This window comes from Sebastes umbrosus, chromosome 9 (genome assembly GCF_015220745.1).
Source record: "Sebastes umbrosus isolate fSebUmb1 chromosome 9, fSebUmb1.pri, whole genome shotgun sequence".
Classification (NCBI taxonomy): Eukaryota; Metazoa; Chordata; class Actinopteri; order Perciformes; family Sebastidae; genus Sebastes; species Sebastes umbrosus.
The window spans coordinates 27,421,282-27,446,097 of NC_051277.1; the positions used below are offsets into that span (position 1 = coordinate 27,421,282).

General features: G+C 39.9%; 1 protein-coding gene and 1 long non-coding RNA gene across 3 annotated transcripts in view; one reads left to right on the top strand and one right to left on the bottom strand.

Moving 5' to 3' along the window:
• Nucleotides 1-6,471: 6,471 nt before the first annotated feature.
• aff2 (AF4/FMR2 family, member 2) overlaps nt 6,472-24,816 on the bottom strand; it is a 211,308-nt gene continuing 192,963 nt past the window's right edge. The window contains exons 18-26 of one of the 2 annotated variants that reach the window (XM_037780205.1): nt 24,159-24,405; nt 22,893-23,026; nt 18,843-18,906; nt 18,056-18,192; nt 15,724-15,795; nt 13,621-13,714; nt 10,892-10,944; nt 8,478-8,695; nt 6,472-6,665 (exon numbers count right to left, since the gene is read on the bottom strand). In XM_037780205.1, the coding sequence (XP_037636133.1) occupies nt 6,544-6,665; nt 8,478-8,695; nt 10,892-10,944; nt 13,621-13,714; nt 15,724-15,795; nt 18,056-18,192; nt 18,843-18,906; nt 22,893-23,026; nt 24,159-24,405 (1,141 nt within the window). In that variant the 3' untranslated portion in view covers nt 6,472-6,543. Of the gene's footprint in view, nt 6,666-8,477; nt 8,696-10,891; nt 10,945-13,620; nt 13,715-15,723; nt 15,796-18,055; nt 18,193-18,842; nt 18,907-22,892; nt 23,027-24,158; nt 24,409-24,816 lie in introns of both variants that reach the window. The other variant, XM_037780204.1, reaches the window with a different exon arrangement.
• Nucleotides 15,871-16,709, top strand: LOC119494370. The gene is made up of 2 exons (XR_005208184.1): nt 15,871-16,223; nt 16,310-16,709. It is a non-coding gene; the product is annotated as an uncharacterized LOC119494370 (long non-coding RNA).

A 24,816-nucleotide genomic window follows, 5' to 3' on the forward strand; every position in this document is an offset into this window, starting at 1 on the left:
AACTTCCTGTTTTCTGGGTTGTTTTCATCTGGGACATTTTGAATCCCTGCATGATTTAACACAGTTGTGTCCCAGGAGGGATACAATAATAGCTACTAAAAATAACTGCACATGGGACAGTGTGTAACCATCAAAGCACCCTTGGCAGAGGTTAAGGGTTCAAAGGGAGTATTACTGGTTGACTGGTTAAAATAATATTGTTTTAAAATGTTCTTGTTTACTGTAGAATTGATAGGCTGTCTGAATGTTAATTGAAAAATAAGCTCTTTGACTAACTTACTGATAAGATTTTGATTAGATGATTTGTAGGTTTGACTTCTGTATGGCCAGTATTTTATGTTAATTTTACATTACTAATACAATAGCTTTATATCAACTACAATACAAAGCACCTATGAAAGAAATTGTGCTTATTTGCGTTCTTTACGAGAATAATTGGAGAATATTGATACCAATATCATATCTGTACGCTAAATATGAAGCCGGAGCCAGCAGCTGGTTGGTCCAAAGTCCAAAAATCCAACTACTATAGCACCTCTAAAGCTAATTAATTTGGGGAAAGTTAGCTAAGAATACATAACACACGGACATGAGAGTGGTATCGATTTTCTTGTCTAACTCTTGGAAAGAAAGCACACAAGCATATTTTCAAAAATGACACACTATTCCTGTAAGTAAATTGTACTATGCAATAAACAAACAGAGTTATAGGCCTTGTAGTAAATTGTTATTAGTCAGTAAATTGGTTGCAGAACTTATTTTCCAAAGTGGTGTATGCTATTACAGCTGAAGATATGAATTCTCCCACAACATTAGTTGATTTTACTAATAACTTGAGGCGGACTAGAGGAAGGGACTGATGATGGTTACTAGAAGGTAATTTGGCATAAATAAGAAAACATGATGTATCATGTTAGCAGTTATTTTCTAGACCTGACCTGTGTGGTAGTGGCAGTGTATTAATGTCTCCCTCCAGTGACCACAACAAATGATTATTTTTGGATAAATTGAGACTTCAAATACTTGCATGACTGTTGTGTGACTCTGATGATACAACTGAGGACAATCAAATGAAAAAAAAAGAAAAAAAAGCAGCTCTCTGGTAAATTACACAAATTTGAGAAAAAAACAACTTCCCTATAAATACTGCTAGTTGATTTATTGTATGAGGCAGTTTTGGCAATTTTCTAAGCAATCAAAGTGTATCTGTGATTTTCTGAAATGCAAACAAATATTAGACGCTCATCACTACTGGAGAGATTATCAATGTATTATCGGCTTGTAACCATCTGTTGTCAAAAAATAAATCAGTCTGTTTAGCTCTCTATTGTAATCACACCAACAGCGACGTTGTTTCTGTCACTGCTGCTATTGATAAACAAGTTGACAACTGTGATAATGTAACAGGAGCTAATGAGATATTTAATAAGATGTCAGCAGAATAAAAGGCCATGCTGAAGCAGTCTGTCTGCGAAATGTCTCCGAATATACCGACATACTGACATTGCATATAGTCAACAGAACTGTTGCATGATTCAACATTTACCATAGCCATCATGTGACATGTAGCATAGTGGGATGAAACTGATGTTTCCTGTGATGTCACCAATGCAATGTTTTTGACATTTTACAGCATATCATTGTATAAGTATATTGTACCGCTGCATATAATCAAAATAAGGACCATTGTGTGAAATGAACAATAACCATATAGCAACATCACTGTTTCACCATAAAACAAAACAACATCGAACATCATTGAATTGGACTGAGCAACACTGTGGATCAACCATTGACTTGTAACGACTGAGGTCTAACAGAAACAGTTTGTGGGTTTTGTTTGTTGGCTGTTGTAGAAGTTCATTGGCTCATTGGGACACTGCTAATTTGGCTTCACGACCTCAAATGATTAGAAAAATAAAGTTTAAAAGGCATTTTTGTTAAACAACAGGGAGTGGAGTTTGGACTATTATCCAAAATGTTCACTAGTAAACATTTTCAGGCTTTCAGATGAAGAACCATGAGTCCATTTTAAAGGAATAGTTTCACATTTTGGGAAATACGCTCATTCACTTTCTCACTGAGAGTTATGTCCGTGTGCTAAATATGAAGCTAGAGCCAGCAGTCAGTTAGCTTAGCTTAGCACAAAGACTGGAAACTGGAGGAAATAGCTAGCTTGACTTTGTCCAAAGGTAACAAAATCCCTGTACCAGCAATTAAAAACCGCACTAATTAACACATTATAACATTACACATGTTTTTTTTAAATCGGTACAAAAACAAAGTGTACTGTGAAGTCTCTACGCCCGACCCTTACCTGTTTACGCTTTGCCTTTTGTGCGATATGGCCTAAAACATTAAAGAAAAGCTTAAGCTTAGCATAAGCTTAGCATAACAAGCTTGCGAACGATTCACGATTTTATTTAGTTTTTACACAAAATGCAGGAAGACTAAATCATGATTAAAACATCATATTTTGAGGACTTCATGTGCAATATACAGTAGTTGAGAAAGAATAAAAAAAAAAGATATCTTGCGAAGTTATTCCTCATTTTTCAAACGTTTTCCTACGAATGTCCAGCAACACGTGACAAGTGTCCATTTCCGCTCGTTACATGCATACAGTCTTTTCAAAATAAACTTCAGTCTTCACAGAAAACAACTTGGTTAGGTTTAGGCAACAAAAGTACTTAGTTAGGTTTAGGAAAATATTAACTTAGTCAGGTTTAGGCAACAAAAGTACTTGGTTAGGTTTAGGAAAAGATCGTCTTGGTTAGGTTTAGGCAACAAAAGTACTTAGTTAGGTTTAGGCAAGGAAACTTGGTTTCACACAGGGTACAACCACCGTTAGGGTTAGGGTTAGGGTTAGGTTTTTTTGTGCACATAGTAATAACTCAATTTACATATATCATCCAGCCCTAAAACTAACTCGATACAATAGAGGTGATAGTACTGTAGGTGAATTTTGTTACCTTTGGACAAAGGTATTGGTATTGGTTTCCAGTCTTTATGCTAAGCTAAGCTGACCAGCTGCTGACTCTAGCTTCATATTTAGCGAATGGAGATGAGCGTGGTATCAATCTTCTCCTCTGACTCTGCAAACGCGTATTTCCTAAAATGTCAGAACTTTTCCTGTTAAGTGACGTGATGTTCTTATTACCTCCACCAGACTGTTAACTTTAGTGTTGTGCATTTAAAGCGGCTCTGTATTTTCAGGTGATGTAGAACATTCACACTGTAAATGACTATGCGACAAGAAATACATTGACTGTTTTTTTTTTTCTTTTTCAAAATGGACACAAGTAGTTCTTGGTCTGAAGCTATCATTTATTGCATGCGATGGTTTACATTTTTCAGGCATTTCAGACAAACCCATACTTGCTCAAATCATCGGAAAAACACCTTCAGCAACTAATGCAAATTTGACACGTTAAATCACACATTTTTCTTAAAGCCAAACCCTGGTGTCGTCATAAACGCCAGTAAAAAGCTTGTGGAAACATTTGATTTTACGAAAAACAATCTCATATTTATACCAATATGGTATGGAAAATCATTTAGATTAATTCTTTGTTCTTAAATAAATAGAGCAATTCCCACCGGACACAAATAGAGGCACTTGAGTTTCTTTTTTTTGTCAAAGTGAAAATTACTTTTCACATCCGCATTGTCTTCCATACACATTCAGCGATGGTCAAATGATCCAAAACTTAAAAACTCATGCTTGATGTGCTGAATTTACAGACACCATGAAAACAAACCCCGATTTTAAGTCTTTATAGCACACAGGAGAAGCCACATGGAAACAATAGGCTCTCCTTTTGTTTTTGTGTGCCACAAAGGGTTAAAAATCAGATTATATTTGGTGCTGTGTAAATGCAGCCATAGCCTGTGCATGGACACACACACTCATACACACTCTCTCTCTCTCTTACACACACACACACGCACACACACCACACACACATATATATATTTATAGATACCCTACTTTCTTGTTTCACTTCCGCACTCATTACATTGAATCATTCACAAGACACTAAAAAACAAAAAACACTGTTTTCAGGAGTCACAGTCTGTACATTATGGTACACAAACATCAGTATTGTCCAGTCAGGTAATGATTTAAATAGACTTGACAATCAGCTGTACACGTATACACACTGACAACACAACACGACAAATGTTGGGAAACGACTACAAGATATCCAGCACATGATCTGATCTCATTAAGTGATGTACAAAGTCGCAGATATTTTGACAATGAGGGCAGAATTTTCACCCCGTTTACTTGATCTGTACGTGGGTGGGGGCTTAATTAGAGCCAAATCACAATGAATCTTGTAGTATTTTCCCCCCGTAAGTGTTTGACACCTTAGTGGGTGGGTTACTATGGGAAGTAGAACTGAGTGGAATTTCATAAAAGCCTGTAACCAGTAAGAGAAGAACCAGACGAATGCCTTTTTTTGATGGAAGAAAGCCCTCATTTGTAGGACCGGTGAATTGAGTGCTTGTTCTGCTGAGCTGTTAACTCCCCGGACTGCTACCTGACCAGGTCTTGTTATCCTCAGTCTAGCTAGCTTAATGTTAGGGTTATCTTGATTCGAGGCTGTACATCTGAGATCTGAGAGCTTCTACTGATCCAGATCACATGTTGAGTTGCTTGATGGCAGCTGGACAAAGTGAGGCTATTCTGATACTGATAGATGTATTTGAAGCTTTAAAAATGTTAGTGTCACAGCCCTACACCAGGGGCTACTACATTAAGAGGTAGTAGCATACCTCAATACTTTTTTGGACCAAAATGTGTCCATGGCAACGAGTATCAAAAACTGTCATGTATGAAAAGCTGGCATCAAATGTCAAATTCATTATCTTGTTCACTTATTCTTTGATTCTTTGATTTTGCCGATGTAAGACTTTCTTATTAAGGCAAAACCCTTGTATGACTGCTACTGTATTAATATTAGGGCTGTCAAAGTTAACGCGATAATAATACGCAAATTTGTTTTAGCGCCACAAATTTCTTTAACGCATTAACGCCCCATTTAGAGGTATAAATGTGAGCAATGTAATTTCTTGTGGTTACCAGAACATAATCCAGAATTACGAAGCAAATCCAGGTTTTAAATTATAACCCTTAAGACATGATTGATTTAGTGACACCTGTGGTTACTGGTGGTAACACTAAGAATGTCTTAATAATGCTGGTCACGGAATTTCCATGACACGTTGATTAATCACTGGGGCAGCAAACGAGCGTTGAGCAGCTGCTCTGTCAGAATTACAACAGAAGAAGAAGAGCACCTTATGTATCCGTTTACATTGCTAATGTGATGTCGTCTTTATCACTGTAACTATACATATATAATGTCATTGCATATATGCATGCGGCATCTTTGGTCTTCCATATTTTGTCCTGTGCGTGCACTGTTTCCTGTGAAACCCTAGTGTATGGGTACACCATTCAAATCCAGCACAGGAATGGCGGACTCCGCCACTGACAAAACAAACTACTATAGACGAATCCGGCGACCGCTTTGTGTTCCGCCATCTAGCGGCGCCGACATTACTGCGGTGGCAAGTCCGTGTCTGCTCGTAGTAACTTATATAAGTAAGTAACTTAGTAAGTTGTATGTATAATAGTGAGTGGCTATAGCAGAGTAAATGCCAGCCATAAATAGTATACAAAATGTAGTTTTATGTGATGAAATTCTTAAAGATTATGACTTTAAAAATGTAAAATTTGACGGCACAGATGTTGACTTTTCAGCAGTCGTTCTTCAGGAGCCGTTTTGTATCCCTGTGACTAATTACTGTGTGTTGTTAAATTACTGAAGGAATACATATCAAAAGCTTCTGACTGAAACAGAAGCAGAGGACGAACTTCAGCCTCCATTAATTCAGTTCTAGTGCTTGTAGCTGAGCCTCTTTCCTTTACCAGCGTGGTCCTTATCTAATGGATTGGACCGGTCCTCCACTTGGATCAATATCAGCCCGAGGCTTTAATTCTAGTCCCAATCACAGACACGTTTCTGGGCAACTGCTGGAGCGGATGAGCCTCTGTTGAGCTCCTTCCTTACCTTCAGCCTCCTTAATCACATCAGCCTCTCACATATCTTTTTTTGAAAATGATCCTGTCTTAGTAAAAAATATATTTTAGCTTTCCTCCCTGCTTCTCATTTCTATTCAGGGAGGTTTGTAACATCTATCGCCCCTTTAGGAATTTAAGCAACCTGCACTGATGTACAGTTGCTCCAAAAAAGGCAGCATCAGCCAAATGTTTAATGTGCTAATTTGTATTCTGCGATTCACAGTTGAAATTCCCAAACTTAATTACTGCTCAGTCCTAATTGCAGGTGAATTCCAGCCCAATTAATCCACCCAGTCTATGTCGTTACATTACTGTGGGAGGTGTCGGGTCATTTGAAGGATCCCAGTGGGAACCGAAGCATCGTCATGAGTCTCATCTCACTTGTTATCCCAGTTCTAGCTCCCAGGCCCATTTAATTTTTTTTTTACATTTTGGCTCCGGTCCAGTTCTTACAGCAGGTGAGCCTCTAAGCGGAGCCAGTGCAGTCCCTGCCTGATGTATCGGACCAGCTCTGTCATGCTGCTCTGCTGACTCAACGGCTCCATCACCGAGTCCAGCCCCTGGAAGAACTCTACAGGAGGGTGAGGGAGAGACACAGTTACTGAGGTTTAGTGTACCTGCTGCTGCTGCTGCTGCTGCTGCTGCTGCTGCTGAAATGAAACACATGGCTACAGTTTGGCTGTTTTTTTCTGATGGGTATGAAAAGGCAAAGTCAGGTCAGTAATTCATCCAAAACGAGACACTATCTGAACTTGGTTTACAACACTTTCCTCAAATGACTGTTTGTTTTTTAGGTAAAAGTACATTTATTGTGAAAATTCAACCGTAACTTTAAAAGACCAGTGCGTAACATTTAGGGGGATCTATTAGTAGAAATGGAATATAATATTCATAACTATGTTTTCATTACTGTGTAATAACCTGAAACTAAGAATCGCTTCACAGAGTTTGCCATGTTGCTCCGCCATGTTTCTACAGTAGTCCAGAACGGACAAACTAAACACTGGCTCTAGAGAGAACCTTTCACGTTTGTACGTTACCTGAAGGCCACCGTAGAACGCTTGTGAAACTGCGGTAACGAGAGCCGCAGAGAGCTAAACCATGGTACCACCAACCGCTGACTTCCGTTGCTCCTAAAGTAGTGTTATTATGGTAAGGATGGCCTCTGAGCGAGTTTTGCTGCTCAGCCGGCAGAGAGAGAGCCTATAGACTATCAGACTAGGCACAGGAAGTGCATTATTATCATAATGTCGGTGATGCGTCTGTGTTTTTGTTCTGGTGCTCTACACAGAGCTGACACAATAACCTTGTACTTTTATGTTGATAAAATGTACCCAAATTGACGAATATGTAAGATACTACTGACATTCCAATAATATTACGTTGCAAGGTCTGCTGTAGTAGTCATGTGTTTTCTATGAGGTTTTTTTGCATACAGAGCAGGGAAGTAAGATCCAATTACAAGTGGTCATTCAGGGCCAGAGAAACAATGGAGGTAAACAAAGTGCAGAGCCAGCATATTTTCACATCTAACTTGACCCAACCAGAATTGGTGATTGTTGGAAAGACTAACCAAGACGTTTTGGTGAGAGGGCACACACACACCTGCGCAAATATATCGGCAATCGGCAGTTGTTGGGCTGACGATGTCCGGTTGGAAAATTTTAACATTTAAGCAGTCATTGAGAGGGTGCCCACCTGATGATCATGTAGACTGACTGCACTCTTACACTCTTGTAGCCATCCCCTTTTCTTTGGTAAGACAGGTCAAGGGACATAATTCAGGACACTTTTCTCATACCAGTGGGATTGTAAACTAGTGGCTATTGGTTAGTCTAGTGGATCCAGTTATACAGTGATGGTGGTGCTTTGTTTAGGTGAGGGAAGGAGTCATGGACTTTAAAGATGCATTAGGTCAGAGAATAGTGTGGAAAAGTTTCTGATATGTTTGTCAGACTAGTGGAGCTAGATGAGCAGGGACTATTTCATGTCTGACTACTGCTTCTAAACATGTGAGAAAAACTCTTCTATACATAATTCCTCACCGTTAGAATGATATCATTTACAGTGTAATTAGTAACAGTTCTGTCTTATACACACTTTTAAACAAAGTTTTCAAACTGCTTTTAGCGAAACTGTCACTTGTTCTTTTATTTACTTGGCAATATAGTCCACAACATTTCTTTGGACATACATAAATATTCATCTGGCTGCTGTGTGTGACTGGGCATATAGCCAATTTATAAAAGCTTTTCCATTTTCTTTTCTAAACGCCTGCAGTCAGGTGGGTGTTAGAAAAAAACCTCTGGAGCACAGCTTTTACTATTGCAGAAGAAGAAACAGCAGTTTAGTACAGTGAGTCATTTGTCAGTTGTAGTCCTACCTTGGCTATCAGTGGCCAGTCTGTCAGCCGTCTCCCAGTGTTCGTAGCTCCGCAGGATGTTGTTGGTGATGTTGACGTGACTGGCGGCCATGTGGTGAATCCGTTGGGGAATAGCCACACTTCCTGACGAGCCCGGGGCACCTCCAGATCCTCCTCCTGCTCCTCCGCTGCTGGCTGGGGAGGGGCTGAGTGAGAGCGGAGATGGAGTCCCATTGACCCTGTGAAATACAGAGAGCCAGTGAGTCCCAGTAACACCATGAGAATTAAACAGGGAGCTTCTGTATGCTGGAGGGGGCCTTTGAGTTACTTGATAACATACAAAGAGGAAAGTGTGCACTGGAGTCTGTCAGCCAAGAGTTAAGTTGTTACATATTCTCCAAACAGACTTACTGGCGTCGAGGATGTGTCTGCTGAATACTGTCTTCATTAGTTTTTTTCTATTTTTAAAGATAAGACCGCTAAAAAGAGCTTGACTGCTGTCAACAGCACAAAACAAGAAAAGCATTATCTTTAAGTGGGTATGGGGAAGTACAACGGCGTATTCTGAGATTAAAACACTATTTTTTCAAGTTTTTTTCTCATAAATTTTTTGAGTTCTCCTCGTAAATTTGCCTCTTTAATCTCAGAGAATCAAATTTTTTTTTTTAGTCAGGGTAACGTGATGTCATATCCGTCAACCAAAACAAACCACAGTCGACAGTCAGCCGAAACGAGAAAGTAGAAAACGTTGGGGGGTCGGCGTGGATACAACCTGCACCCTCGCATATTAAATCCAAAGTGGTCAACACTACGCGTACAGTAAAATATGGAAACACTTTGGGTTTCACACATTGCAGGAAAAGCAGAGCTAAACATCATGGCTAAAGCTGCAGTCTAACTCTGTTATGGACAGGAAACGTTATCATATTGCGACCAGCAAGCCGGCCGTCACTCTCATCTCTGTGGTCAAATCGGCCGACGCTACAACTGTAGAGCACCCATATACTGACATTTATGTTAAATGCATTCAAACGGCCCGATGGAGTTGACCATGGATGTATAAAGAGAACGGAGCTGATGGGAGAGCTAGAGACGGACTTGGTGAAGTTAGCTGAAGTATACACGTGTGACTATGTCTGGTTTTCAAAATAAGGTTACAGTATGTTAAAGTTTATAATGCTGCACATTAATTATTAGTCAAACTAAATAACAGTTTTTTTTGTTTTGGATGACTTTGCAGGGAACTATATCAAATACAACAAAGGAGTGATAATTTCAGGCCTTTAAGTAGTTCAGATTTTTTGAAATGCAAGGCCACCAGACTCCTTTGACAAAAACGGTAATTTTACCTCGCAGAACACAGGAGTTTCTGGTCTACCGCTGCCTCAGTCAGTTAGCTTGTTTGTGTTATTGTGTGACTGGTGTTTTAATTAGTTTGGATTCACCAAAGTCAAACAATAACACAAACAAACTAACCGATCGACGCAGTGGTAGACCAGCATCTCTTGCGTTTTCTAAGACATAAAATTACTGTTTTTGTTAAAGGAGTCCGGTGGCTTTGAAGAGAACATGGATAACGGCCCTCGGAAAGGTAAAGTGCAGGGTAAAGTGGTTGAAATATTCTAAATATAGCATACACTTAAACTGATATTGATTTTTTTAGGTGTCTAAAATATGTTTTGCTGCCGGCCCCGTCCACAGCAGTACATTGCTTTGCTTCTGTGCAGTAACTCCTGTCTGTTTCTCCAAACTGGGGGCGTGTTGACCGTCATCTACTGTAGGTAATACACTGACTATGTATGAGTACCTTATATATTCCCACTTCAAAAAATCAAAACTATCCTTTTAAGGCTATAAAAAGTGTTAAATGTGTGAGGGTGTGTGGCATTGCTGCTATTCACTGTATAGTAACATCAGTCATGCTAGTACAAACTGCTCCCCCTGCCTTGCACAGCTGGGTGTGTGGTTCTGGCAGTGATGTAATGTCTGTGATGTGGCCTTGACCCTCGCTGACCCAACGACTTGTACCTCATTCCCACACACACACACTGAGCTCCAGTCCTGCTGTTGTGCAGCGTCAGAGCTGTCCAAACTCATTAGCTTCACACCCACAGCTCCTCCACCCCTCTCCGCCTCCATCTATCATCACTCCCTCCATCACTCCTTCTCAGCCGGCACTCGGCAGCCCCTCCAGTCGTCTCCTTCCTCACATCTACAACAAATCAATCCCTTTATTTGCTTCCTGAGGGGTTTGTTTGAGCAAGTGGCTGTCAGGGGCGCCGTGATATTTTGCAGCAGAGCTCCGATGAATTATAAATTCTCAATTATCTGTGTGAATGAGGGGGGGAAGGGGGGGAGGGGGGGGGGGGGGGGGGGGGGGGGGGGGGGGGGGCGGGGGGGGGTGATACTGCATGTGTGTGTGTGTGTATACTCACTTCCCATTGGTCCTCCAGGGAGACGGCGCTTGGTGGGAACTCTTGGCTGAATTCTGGGTCAGAGAAAGACAAATTTATTAAAATATGTTTTTATGGCTTATAGTATCTGCTTTAGTAGATATACAGGAAAGAAAGACTAGAGAATGAACAAGGAGGAATTGTAACATGCACCAGAAGTCGTATTTTATAGATTTTGTCTGTTACATATGAAGCTACAGACAAAAAAACGGTTTGCTTAGCTCAGCATAAAGACTGGGAACAGGGAAACAGCTAGTCTGGCTCCATCTGAAGGTAACAAAATCAACGTACCAGTAGGTTCTGTGTATTGGCAAGAATCTGGCAATACGATACGTATCATGATACAGGGGTAACGATTCAATATATTGCGATATATTGCGATACTGTAAGCAAGGCGATATATTGCGATTTTCTTCAAATTTAAGGAAAACTGTAATACTACAAAGAACACACCACCATATGTATAAAATCTGAGTAAAAACAAGTGATGATGTGAAATGGCTACTATGGGGACTAACGTCATCACACATGAATACAATTGGGCTCCACAAGAGTCTCAGCTTTACAGTGATACCCAGTTTATGTAATTCCAAGACTGATTAGGGACCCCAGTATGCAGAAATATTCAAATACACCATGCCCCAAACTGCATATGATTATCATAAAGTGGGCATGTCTGTAAAGGGGAGACTCGTGGGTACCCATAGAACCCATTTTCATTCACATATCTTGAGGTCAGAGTTCAAGGGACCCCTTTAAAATCCCCATGCTAGTTTTTTCTCGCCAAAATTTAGCCTAACTTTGGAGCGATATTTAACCTCCTTCGCGACATCCAAGTATGAAATGATTGATACGTTGGTACCAATGGATTTCTTAGGTTTTTTCTAGTTACATATGATGTCAGAAGTCACTCTATAGAATAGCGGCCAGGTATGCCAGCATGCTGTCACATTTTTGCTGTCGCATTTTTCGATACAGTATTGCAAAACATAATATCGCGATACTTGTGTATCAATATTTTCTTATACTCACACCAACCAGTACCTCTAAAGCTCAATAATTAACATGCTATATTTTGTTTATTTAATCTGTACAAAATCCAAAGTGTAAAAATGACAAGCTGTGTTTTTTCAGGGAGTTATGTGCAGGTGTGTTTTAACCTTTAACAAAGCCAAGCTAGCTGTTTTCCCCTTTATACTCAGGTATGCAAACAGCCTGCTAGCTGAAGCTTCGTATTTAGCAGACCGCTAAGATAGTGCCATCAGTCTTCTCTTCTCACTCTTAGCAATAAAGCAAGCAAGCATATTTCACAAAATGTCGAAGTCCTTGTCTATTTATTTAAAGGGATAGCTCCGGTGTTTTGAAGTGAGATTGTATGAGCTACTTATCCATACTTATCCACAGTTTTGTGTACAACTTCCACAACACTTGACATGTATATAGTATAGATAGTCACTATATTTAGAGTATTTTCACCGCTTTATCTTGCCGTCAGACAGCCCTTTCCAACGGGGGAACTGAACTGAAAGTGAAACTTATCTATGCTCTCTTCAAAGCCAGCAGGCTCAGATGACAAAAACAGAATACGGTAGATAAGTTTCACGTTCAGTTCAGTTTGCCATCAGAAAATATTCTAAATACGGTGCTGAGCCTTTCTTTTAGGTGACTAAAATACATTTTTCTGCCGTCCCCGTCCACAGCAGTACATTTCTTTGCTTCTGTACGGTAACTCCTGTCTGTTTCTCCAAACTGGCGGCGTGCCGACTGTCATCTACTGTAAGTTATACACCTACTATGGATAAGTACCTCATACAATAAGAGTTATCCAAGAGGCTGTTTGCAATCTGCTATTTCCTAAATGGTAATAAAACAAGGCATAAAAGCAATATTAACCAAATTCATTTTGAAGTAATTACCTTAAAATAACGTTTTTTTTTTTACAAATACAGTGAGTTCAAATATAGAGTGACTAATATCTATTGCCATTCTTTTCCATACATACAAATTGTAAACCCTTCATTTAATCTGTGATATAACAAATGATTGTAGACGAAAGAATCAGCTAAATGGCTTAAATATTAATGTTAATATAACATGAGCCAAACCCCACTGAGCCACCAATTTGCCCCAATAATTTCTGAATGTTACCCAGTGACAAGCACTTATAAAATCCACATTAATGTGTCATGTGGATAAGTATATTACAGATCTGTTTTTGTGCTGTTTCTCTGTTAAAATGAACTGCTCCAACTGCTTTCAGTTATTATTTTCTTTGTGTCAACACGTACACAGCCTGCGCACACACACACACACACACACACACACACACGCACTACTAAACCCCCAGTCAGCCCCTTCCCAGGAATCCAATCCCATCAATGCAAATGCGCCACTGTGATAATGACATCCTCAGTAATTAATTAAACTAAACATAATTAATCAAAACAAGCACATTAAACCCCAACAATCCACAGCGATGATTGATGGAGCTAATTAATACATTAATATCAAAGAGAAAGAATGGAATTTAATAACGTCATGCAAAATTAATGCACAGGCACCATGAAAATGAATATGAAATGTATTTGAGGGATTGTAATTGGCTTTTCATGTTTTTCAACCACAGAGGGAGAAAATGAGAGAGAGAGGGGAAATAAAGTCGGTGTCCAAATGTGTGTGTGTGTGTGAGTGTGAGTGTGAGTGTGTGTTACCTTGAAGTACTCCATGAGCGACCGCGAGTACTTGACAGCGTGGTCTTTCTTCAAATGGAACATCCTCAGATACAGCAGAGACAGACAGCGGTTACTATGGAAACAAAACCATTAGAGAAGGCAGATGAATCCGCTGTACGAGTTCCCTTTAAAGCTCCATCCTCAATATTATTCTCATGTCATTCACACAAAAACGCACCCGGACATCAAACACGCCCCGCCGTGTCCGCACGGATTAGGAAGAACTTCAGTGAAGTAAAGAACGTGGGAAATGTATTATACAGTACTAGTGTATGATAAAATAAAAATCTACATCTTTGTGAATTAATGAATTTACAATTCACAAGCGGAGCGCACAGAGGAATTAAAATGTTTGGATCACTGTGAGTGAGGAAGACAAAGGTTTTAGCAACATTAGAGGAGCTTTACATTCTAATAGATGATGTTAGTTTACATGGTAGTATTTTATAGGCTTTCTCCTGTATTTTTATATTTAATGGGCTTTATTGAATATCTGAATAAAGGCGGGTACACACCGGCAGTGTTTTTTCATGCAATTGATTAATTTGCATGTCAATATTATTTTTTCAAACTTTTTTATTTTTGTCATGAGTCCTTTCACACCAATACTATGCAGCAAAAAGGCGACGTTATTTTCTTTTCGGAACAAGGTTGATTTTCTGAGCTTTTGCACTGCAAATGAAGGCATCAACCAATCACGTTGTGCGGAACAGGTTGAATTGCGCCTATATTTATGAAACAACAATACAGAGGCTGTGTAGTCTGAACGGTCTGAACCAGGATAGCAAACTTAAGTACTCTTTCAACCTCGACAAAGGCTCAAAGTAGCTCAGACCAGATCCACTCCTTACGATCTAACCCTAACCCTAACCCTAGATATATAATATTCACAGGCGAGTGTTTTGCATTTTCATGTAGTTTTTTCATCCCGCCCCTGGTGTGTAATAGCCCTTGGAGGTAGGGTTGGTAAAGATTTTAGAAACATTTTTCGTTATGTTATTTGAAATTGTCATTACATCCTGACAGCAATCAATAAATCAAATGCTCTGACAAAAAGAAAAATATCGGGTATCTGTTGCTGTCGCAGGACTGTAATAAGCCTGTCTAATCATTTAATTTGTCCTGAATATAATGATTGGACGGGTTATCTGCCTGCGCGCATTCTGCCCATGCACTCATTGTGCATCACCAGAGTCTTCCACAAGCTGCTAGTTTGACAGCTGTAAGTACTAACAATAGCCACGTTCGTTGTTAATGTTCATTATGATAACTTTGGGGGAGTGGCTTTGGAGGGAGGTCCTGAAGGGACGGATTGTCAGTGTTGCCGACTTGGTGGCTTTCTCACTAGATGTAGGGACTTTCAGAGCAAGTGCTGCTAGCTACTTTTAATGAACAAGAGTTGGCAACATTGGGCGTTTTTTTTTAGGATGGATCATTTTTTTAAATCTAGTATACTCTTGCTAGTTTCTCAAGATCACCGACCCTGCCGTTAAGGCTACCATCTATCCGGATGGCAGATATTTGAAAGAATGAATGAATTTTGGGAGTTTCAGCTGCCTCTCTGTGTTTATGCCGGTCGCTGTCAACGTCGTTGCCATCAGGTCGACAGTGTATCATCACCTACAGTAAACCTATCATATTCTCTTATTCAATGCTGTGACTGTCAGATCCTGTCCTGCCATCTGAGACATGGCAAGATGGTTTTTAGCATCCAACTTCAAAGCATTCCCTCTTTTGTCAGTGCGACAAAAGTAGTATTAATTAATTAATTTATCTTTGTATTAATTCACTTATGTATTTACTCTTCTGTTTAATTTTTCATTGTATTTACTTATGTATTTATTTTTTATTTATTTTTGTATTTTTTGTATTTATTTATTTTTGCATTTATTTTTTATTTATTCATTTATTTTTGCATTTATTTTATATTTATATTTAAATGTTTCATTACATTTAATAACATATTTATTTATCGAGTCATTTATTTATGATTTTGGCAGGTTCCATCCTTCCCAGTCACTTACTGTATTTTGCACACACACACACAAACACACACACACACAGATAAAAAGAAAATCCTACCACAACACAGCTAGCTTCTTCTCAGCGACGGTGGCTGAATGGCTGGTGAAGTTCTTCAACCTCATGGCGTACCTGCAGAGGAGAGACGGTCATTACTCATCTCACACATTTTCACTGATTTATGGGCGTGAAATGTAAACACACTTTATTTCTCTCACGATAGTGAATATATTTATACTCAAGGTTCATTTTAATTAGTAAATCAAGGTTAATTGAAGGAGCTGCTCTTTCTGAGCATAAAGCACATAAAAACAGTGACACGGCAGTTAGTAATTAATTTCTTCAGCTCGCTGACAGCCGGCATCCACTCTACTGAAGTGCCTTTAGGCAAGACAAGCTACAGGTCAGCTCTATCTGACTCTGCGGAAGGATAAATGCATCCTTTGGTTACTGATTCAAAAAATGCTGCAGGGATCAGCTGTTGCCTCGTGCCCTCGGTGACCCGGGCTGATTGCTTAGCGGGGCGGTTAATCAGTCAAAATGAAACTCAGCAGTGACAGGTGAATCAAGGGGGGAGCAGTAACACCTTTATACTCCATTGATCTCTGTAGGAAAAATCTTGTCCTTTCTCCTGCTCTCTCCTCAGGGAGGTCAAAGGCCAGAGTCACAGATCAGTAGCCGTGCAGCTGGCGACGATTCAGCGTGTTGCTCAAGGACACTTCAGCAGGATGGATGAGTGCAGACAAGCAGGGCTTGAACTTGAGTCCTTCAGTTAAAAGACTCTCTCCCTCTACAGCACCCTGCTGTCAGCTTTCAAAGGAAGCAGCCATTTGTTATTCGCAGTTTGCTCTCTTAAAGTCGCACTTAGTGACTTCCTACACTGACAGCTCTGAAAGGCTGGAAAACAGCAGAGAGCCTGTAATGCAACACTTGTTAAACTGTGCTCATTAGCAGGTCTGTGATGCTTTAGACAACAAAGATAAAAAAAAATACATACAATGTTGGAGAGTGCAGATGTTCTGAATAAAGCACCGGCTTCATGCTAATTAGTTTTTATTCCAAAACTCAAGTTTTGATAAGTGATTTTCTGTGGGCAGAGAGGTGAACAAATGCAACCGCAGAGTATTATTTTGACTAATGGGCGTCTATCTGCAACAGGTCAGTAAGGTTAGGCTGATAAGAGACGTATAATTATAGGGAAATGTGCTTAGACTGTGCACATGGTGAGTACCCACTCATTTATTTGAGGAAAGAATCAGGGAATTACAGTAATAAGCAGTTGTTAATTTCCAGAAAACTTTCCTCAAGAGAACTGCGAAGATCTTGACAGTAAAAATGGTCAAGGTTGTGTTTGAAATCGCATACTAACGTACTGCGTACTCAGTGAGTATGTACTACATACTGCGTACTAAATTAACGATTAAATATGCCATTACCAGCAGACTGTTCACACTGAAGTAAACTCAAGCAATACGTCTTCTCTGCATCACATGACCGTATCGATCACGTCACGGGTTGAGTGAAAATTGTTTATCACAAATGTAAAACATTATCTCTCCCACTCAATTTAAAGTGTCAGAAGGCAGAATGTTTTTGGCCTCATTGGGCAAAAAATTCCATAATAACCATTCAGCATATTATAATTCAAGTGTTCAGAGAGATAACTAGCCTGTGATGGGAGACTTTGGCCAATCACAGGTCATTTCAGAGAGAAAGTGTTCTTATTGGCTGTTCATTCAACGGAGGCAGGTGTCAATCACTCGCAAACTCTGATCGAACGGTCAAACTAAGCAGCGCTGATCAAATATGAATCAATATTCTGTTACTGTAATGACTATTTCTCGCCTCAAATGTTTTCAGAGTGATTGATATTTCCTCAACTGATCTTAACATGGCTGCCGGGTCACAAACGTTCTAATTTTACAGTTAAACAGTACACTACAAGATGTTTCTGAAAACATTTGAAGAAAGAAATAGGCATTACAGTAACATAATATTGATTCATATTTGATCAGCGCTGCCTAGTTTGACTGTTTGATCGGAGTTCGCGAGTGATTGACAGCTGCTCAGAGACGGCAAGGCTCCAGCTCGGCTCTGATTGGTTGATCTTGCAGATGCCATTAAGAGCACCGGAGGACATAGAGGCACATGATTTCTTTAAGATTACCTGTCTCATAGTGTCCAATTCTACCCACTTCAGCTTTAAACATCTAATTAGTGCCAAATGACACAGTGCTTTGACAGAACCTTCCTAAGAAGTCATACAGATCATCAATTTCATTCTACAAAAACTTTAGGAAACTAGAAACTTGTAAAATGAAACGTTTACTAAGTCCTGTTTCTTTATATCCCTTGATAATGTCACCTTTCTGTCCATCCATCCATCCAGTACCTTATTAGCTCCACAGTCTCAGAGTACATGGTATATGGTGATTTGGCCTCCAGCGGATCTCGCTCCATCGCATTCCCACACTCTATGAAGGAGAGGGCGCCGTCTGCGTAGTTCACCGCTTTACCAAATTTGTCCATCTACACATAGGGAGGAAGAGCGAAAACAGAGAGACAATGAGACAAATGAGTGACGGAGAAGAAGCAGAAATGTGACAGTGAGAAAAATCAGACAGAAATGAAGAAGACTCGAATGAGACAGAGACAGAATAAGCAATGTCTTAACAGCATTGTGGCAGACGCGCTCTTTGAATAATCTCCTGCTAAGATGCAAATCCCCAGATAACTGTGAGGAAACGACGCGTAAACACAAGATAAATAACAAGTTAAATAAATCTCATTTCATTGTTCGGGGAGGGGATCAGATAATTCTTTTGATATTGTATAATTTTGCAGACATCATCAGTCCTTGAATGCAATGTTCCCTTGGAGACAAATGGTGCAATAAATAACACAAATTATACCGTACAGTACTTGATGTGGAATAGATTTTCATTCTTCGGAGACTCGCTGCTGAGCACACATATGAGCGACGGCACACGCATCTGAACGAGTGCACACATAATTACAGGCTAGACTCCAGATGTTAACATTATGTGTTCTCAAATCATTTTCTTGCTGTCTGTGTGTCGGTCTTCTCTTTGCCTCCTGCAGTGTGCTCGAGCATGGAGGTGGAAATGTGTTTGTGTGTGTGTAACCTGTGTCTTTCAGAAAGACTTGTGGGATCTTACCAGAGCATCGGCCTTGTGCTTCAGTCTCTTGGCCTCCTGCATGTAGTAGTCTGCACTGTGGACTCTGGGAACAGCACAGTGAAAAAGAGCATAAATAGCAGGTTTGCACTGACACGTCGTTTAACAAAAACTAAAAAAGCCCAAACTCCTGCAGAGTGATTTACATAATCAGTGGCTTGCAGTGAGATATATACAGTAGCCTACTTAGGTATACACACCTCAGGCTTAGTGTAACCTGAGTAGAACAACAAAACATGTTGTTTCATGAATAATGCAGGAACCCTTTGGGACAAATAAGTAACAAGATGTATCATTTTTCCAGGTTTCAACATAACTGGACCAATGGTGAGGTAGCTACAGATATTTCCCCCACCTATAACACAACTCATCAATGTGTTGTTTTAAAATATCTAATATGATGATGGCTATCCTCCCTCAAATCAGAGGAGCTGTTTCACGATAAGACAAGTTGTGTTTAAGGCTGCGAAATGAATCGAATATTAATTGCGATCAGGATTTTGGCTTCCCACAATTTAAATGAACATGATCGCCTGCAGTATTGACGTTTAAAATGCTACCGCTCATAGAAAACTCTGCTGAATAAATCAACCGCTTCCTAAACTAACAGCTAGAGATGAGCCGTCAGTGAGCAGCCGACCGAAGCCGAACATGTCGTCGGCGTAGAAGTTCTTCAGTGTGAGTGAAGAAGACATAGAGCTGTAATTTGTCACAACTGTAAATCCAGAATACGCTGTGGAGAAACAACCTTAAAACATTTGGAATGACTAACTTCAGAAACTTATCATATTGTAATTCATTCCCATGATGCTGCTCAGAGTAATCAACGACCGGCTCGTCTGCTGACAGCACGAAGCTGAAGAGCTCTGTTAACGGAGGTTCCATTGAGCACATTACATAATGAGTATTGGGCGATGGTAGATTATAACGCTATCATGTTCAAAATGTAATCTTGTAAAATGTAGTTTTTGGTGAGAAACTTGAATAAATCCAGTTGTCTGAAGGAGACGTTTTCACAGCAATTTAAAATAGATAATAGAGAGGGAATTATGACCGGTTTAACTTCCTAACACGAGCTCTAAGCAGCTTCTAATATATAATCAGAACTACTAATCTTTTTTTTAATCAAAGCAACTATTTAAATAAAAAATGCAATTATTTATTTCCTTATCTTTTGAAATGTGTGTTGTTATATATATATATAACCACAATAGATAACAATAACAAAGTAAAAGGACAACCTTTAGGGTTTTTGACAGCTGGAATGAAGCACAACATGGAAGTGAAAGCAGCACTCTGTTTATTTAAATTTGAAATTGCAATAAAAATACTTTGTCCCTAATATATCAATAATCATAATAAATAATCGTGATCATTTAATCATTTAGAGGACTGGAGAAAAAATGTGGTTTTTGATTCAAGACGGAGTGTGTTACATTATATTATGTTTGTTTAGCAGCAGAGGTTTTGTCCAATCGAAGGGTGCCAGCAGTCTTGAGCTGGAAACCGAGTGGTGAATGGAGAAGATGATGATGATGATGATGGTGTGGGAAAACAGTCTGGGCTAGTTTCAGCGGTCTGGTGGCAGTGTGAACTGTAAAGTTCAGGGGGAAATGGCATATATTGCTATTCTCTCTGACCGCAGCTGCTTGTTAATTGGTCATGCTGCTGTCAGTGTCGAGGTCGACAGCATTTCGCATCAGGTCTAATTATCCTCGGGATCCTTTTGGACCGTGTGTTTAAAGTATTCATGCATGTCAGGTTATGGCTGGTCTTGTATAGCCAGACCTATTTCCATGCTGCCACCGCTACAGAGGTCTGGCCTCATGACTAACTTTTCCACTGGACGAACTGGTGCAACCAACTTTCTCAGTAGGTCACACCAGCACATGATTTGGTCGCACCCTTTTTTGGTACAGCATGGTTTTAACCAATGACCTTTGCCTATAATACACACAGCATAACTTTCCCCTCGTACCGCAACCACGGGTACTGTGTCAGCCATTGTTGTTGAAAGTGATACTTTTTTTTTTTTCTTACGTTTTTCCTCACTGGCTCAGTCGGTCTCTTCCTGTCTGCACTTTCATCATCAGTGGTGTCTAGAGTCGGAACCTCTGGCTGTCCCTCCCTCCCTCCCTACCAGCATCCTCCTCTTCTCTCCTCATTTTGCTTTTTAAAATAATCAGCTATAAACCGCTATTTGGAACACGGTTACAGCTAAATGGATAGTTTCATAAAGTTCTATGCTGCTATGTACAGGCGAATCCCGCACTGTGTGACGACGGTGGAACCAATGATAATGATCATGATAATACACTTGCATGAATGCGACATCGTGAAATTTTAACTCGCACACTCATAAAAAATGGCTGCATACTGCCATTATAACTCTGCAATAAGGGAAAAAAAAAGTTTGTATTCCTTTAAACCAATTACAATCGTCTAAGACGGCGCTAAGCACAGGATGCAGCGACAGTGCCCTTGCAAATTAGATGGGATGGAAGGGAAGGGGAAAAGAATTATGTCTAAAATAGGCGGCTAATGGCAGGCTTATACACATAGTCTACATCCTGTGAGTCACACTGATAATTTGGATCGGGTACAAACATTTTGGACCAGTGAAGACCTCTAGAATGCGTTACTATAAACATAAGATCATGGTGGAAATAATAAGTAACTGCTTGTTTTAGAGCTGTCAAGCTTTTCACTCACTCCCCCATCTGCCAGACATTTTGATGATTAAATTAGGGCTCTCAATTGATTACAATAGTTAATTGTAATTAATTGCAAATTAATCACAGATTTGTTATCTGTTCACAATGTACCTTAAAGGGAGATTTGTCAAGTATTTAATACTCTTATAAACATGGGAGTGGGCAAATATGCTGCTTTATGCAAATGTATGTATATATTTATTATTGGAAATTAACAACACAAAACAATGACAAATATTGTCCAGAAACCCTCACAGGTACTGCATTTAGCATAAAAATATGCTCAAATCATAACATGGCAAACTGCAGCCCAACAGGCAACAACAGCTGTTAGTGTGTCAGTGTACTGACTTGACTATGACTTGCCCCAAACTGCATGTGATTATAATAAAGTGGGCATGTCTGTAAAGGGGAGACTCGTGGGTACCCATAGAACCCACTCACATAGCTTGAGGTCAGAGGTCAAGTGACCCCTTTGAAAATGGCAATGCCAGTTTTTCAAAATTTAGCGTAAGTTTGATGCGTATTTAACCTCCTTCTGGACAAGCTGGTATGACATGGTTGGTACCGATGGATTCCTTAGGTTTTGTAGTTTCATATAATACCAGTTTCTTCACTCTAGCTTTAAAACTGAGCCTGCTAGAACCTAAAAATCGCAATTTGCGTTAATGTGTTAAAGAAATTAGTGGCTTTAAAACAAATTTGCGTTAATGCTTTATTGTCACATTAACTTTGACAGTCCTAGTTTAAAGTGTTTACATGGGAGGGGCAGTGCCCTCTTTCTGTTTTGTACCATAAAATAATCTTTGGTGCAATAAAGCAACCCATCTGTCAAAGTCAGTCTGGTCAGCCTCCATGAAAAATGCAATGAAGACACAGAGTTTACAGTTATTATGCTTTAGTTGAATAAAGCAAACTCTCTGAGAAATCTCTCCTCTGTCTTAATTGAATGTATTCAGTTATCTCAGAGAGCAAACTCATACAGCATAATTAACACAAATCTTCGGATGCAAAAACACATTAAGTCATTTATACAGTGGAACAATCAAGACATGCTTCCATGTAAAGAGGAGACACCTGCTGTCTCCTAACACAGGAAATCGAGGGATTACTTATACAAGCATCAGGGGAGTTACGCACAGACTGCGAGGTCTTATGAACAACAGTGATGATTAGAATAGAAATGTGTTTATAAATCATGCTGCTAGATCAAGCATCAACTAAGAATCTATTGCAGTCAGTTTCCACCACAACTAATGTGTACAAGTGTCAGCTAATGCGTACAAGTGTGTGTGGTATAAACTGTATTTTTACATACGTGTCGCTGAATGACAGTTTTGGCCTCCGAGGTTCGGCAGGTTCCGTCAGTGGTTCCGACCACACCTCCGAGTCTGACTGTCCGTTGGCATGGTAACCGTCTGCGCTGGGCTTCTCGCCGTGGGTATCCACTTCCTGAAAAAGAGAAGGCATTAAATCCATGGTCAGAATAGTATTACAATGAGAAACAGACAGGAACACCGACACCAGAGCAAAGCAATAGAGTGCTGTGGATGGGGACGGCAGCAAAACGTATTTTAGTCACCTAAGAGAAAGGCTCACCTAAAAAAAATAAAATAGCAGCCCTTTCCTTCTCTTTACCGACGTGGCACTGAAATGAAAGTGAAACTTATCTATGCTCTCTCCAAAGCCGGCAAGCTCAGATGACAAAAACAGTATAGATACGTTTCACTTTCAGTTCAGTACGCCATCGGAAAATATTCTAAATATAGCGTGCACTTGAACGGATGTCTTTTTTTTTTAGGTGGGCCTTACATTTAGGTGGCTGACATTCGTTTTGCTGCCGGCCCCGTCCACAGCAGTACATTGCTTTGCTCCGGTGTCGGTAACTCCTGTTTGTTTCTTCAAACTGGGGTTGTGCCAACCGTCATCTACTGTAGGTAATACACTGACTATGGATAAGTACCTCATACAACCCCACTACAAAGCACCTGAACTATCCCTTTAAGTATATCTTGATACAGTACTTACATTTATGCACTTTTACTTGAGTAAAATTTAGAATGCATTGGCTCTACTTGTAACAGAGTATTTTATACTACAGTATTGCTACTTTTACTTAAGTAAATAAATCTGAGCACTTCTTCCACCACTGAACAAAGCACTTGCATAACAGATTTTAGTGACTTTGGCTCCTGAATTTGCAAGTAAGGAAATACTGTATGACTCCCATCAGTGGAGATGTGTGTCATGCTGTAGATTCATACCTGGCATGTCATTAACTCAAGAGTTATTTTTGGAACAGTGTCAGTGTCGGGTGAGAAACTCAATTTTGCAAGGAGATAATACCACTGGCCTACTATCCCTCCAACATAGTGTGCAGTATATCACAGTGTGGAGAATGAAGCACCAGAGCCAATAATCTACCACGGAGACACACATTATGTTAAGGTCTAAGTTATCATCATTTAGAGTGTACGTTGAACAGCAGGACTATCTCTTGAAAACGTGGTGTATTATTTCGATAAGTACAAGTTTCCTTATGTAAATGATGACATATACAGTAATAGTATTTTTGAACACTTACAATGCCATTTCTTGCATGTGATGATGACCCCTTGCCTTCACCTCTCCTGTGTCTGTGTGAGGAAGAGGAGGTGGAAGTGGAAGTGGAAGAGGTGGAGCAGGGCAGCATCCCAGCGGCGCCGCTCTCCTGGCTGAGAGAGGAACTGCTGTCACAGGTTCGTTTCCGAGGGGGATCGTCAGAGAGGGGGGACAGGAGGGGCGGAAGCAACTTGTCATCGCGCCGTCGAGACTGCTTCCTGTTTAGTGAGCTACTGAACACAAACACACAAGGGCACAAAAAGGACAAAGCAGTGTGATTATGCATTTATTTATCGTAACTGAATACTATCTTTTTACTAAATGTTTATTTAGGATATGTGCTCTAATTAGTCGGCTTCCTTGTGCTCATTGCTGAAGTGTGATCTTTGTTTCAATTAACACCCTACCATTGCTTAGTGGCACGTGAGGATGAGAGCTGTGAAGCAGAACTGCAATTCCCATTGGCTGCTAATAGTGGTTGTTTTTCAGGTCATATGTACATTAGTTAATGCACATTTTAAACCGTGTCAAGAGTTTGGCTTGTTAAAACGTCTCCAAACATTCCCAAAAAAAAGAATCCCAAATAATGTTGACAATAAAAGGAAAATAAATAGTGCTGTCGAAGTTGACACGATAATTAC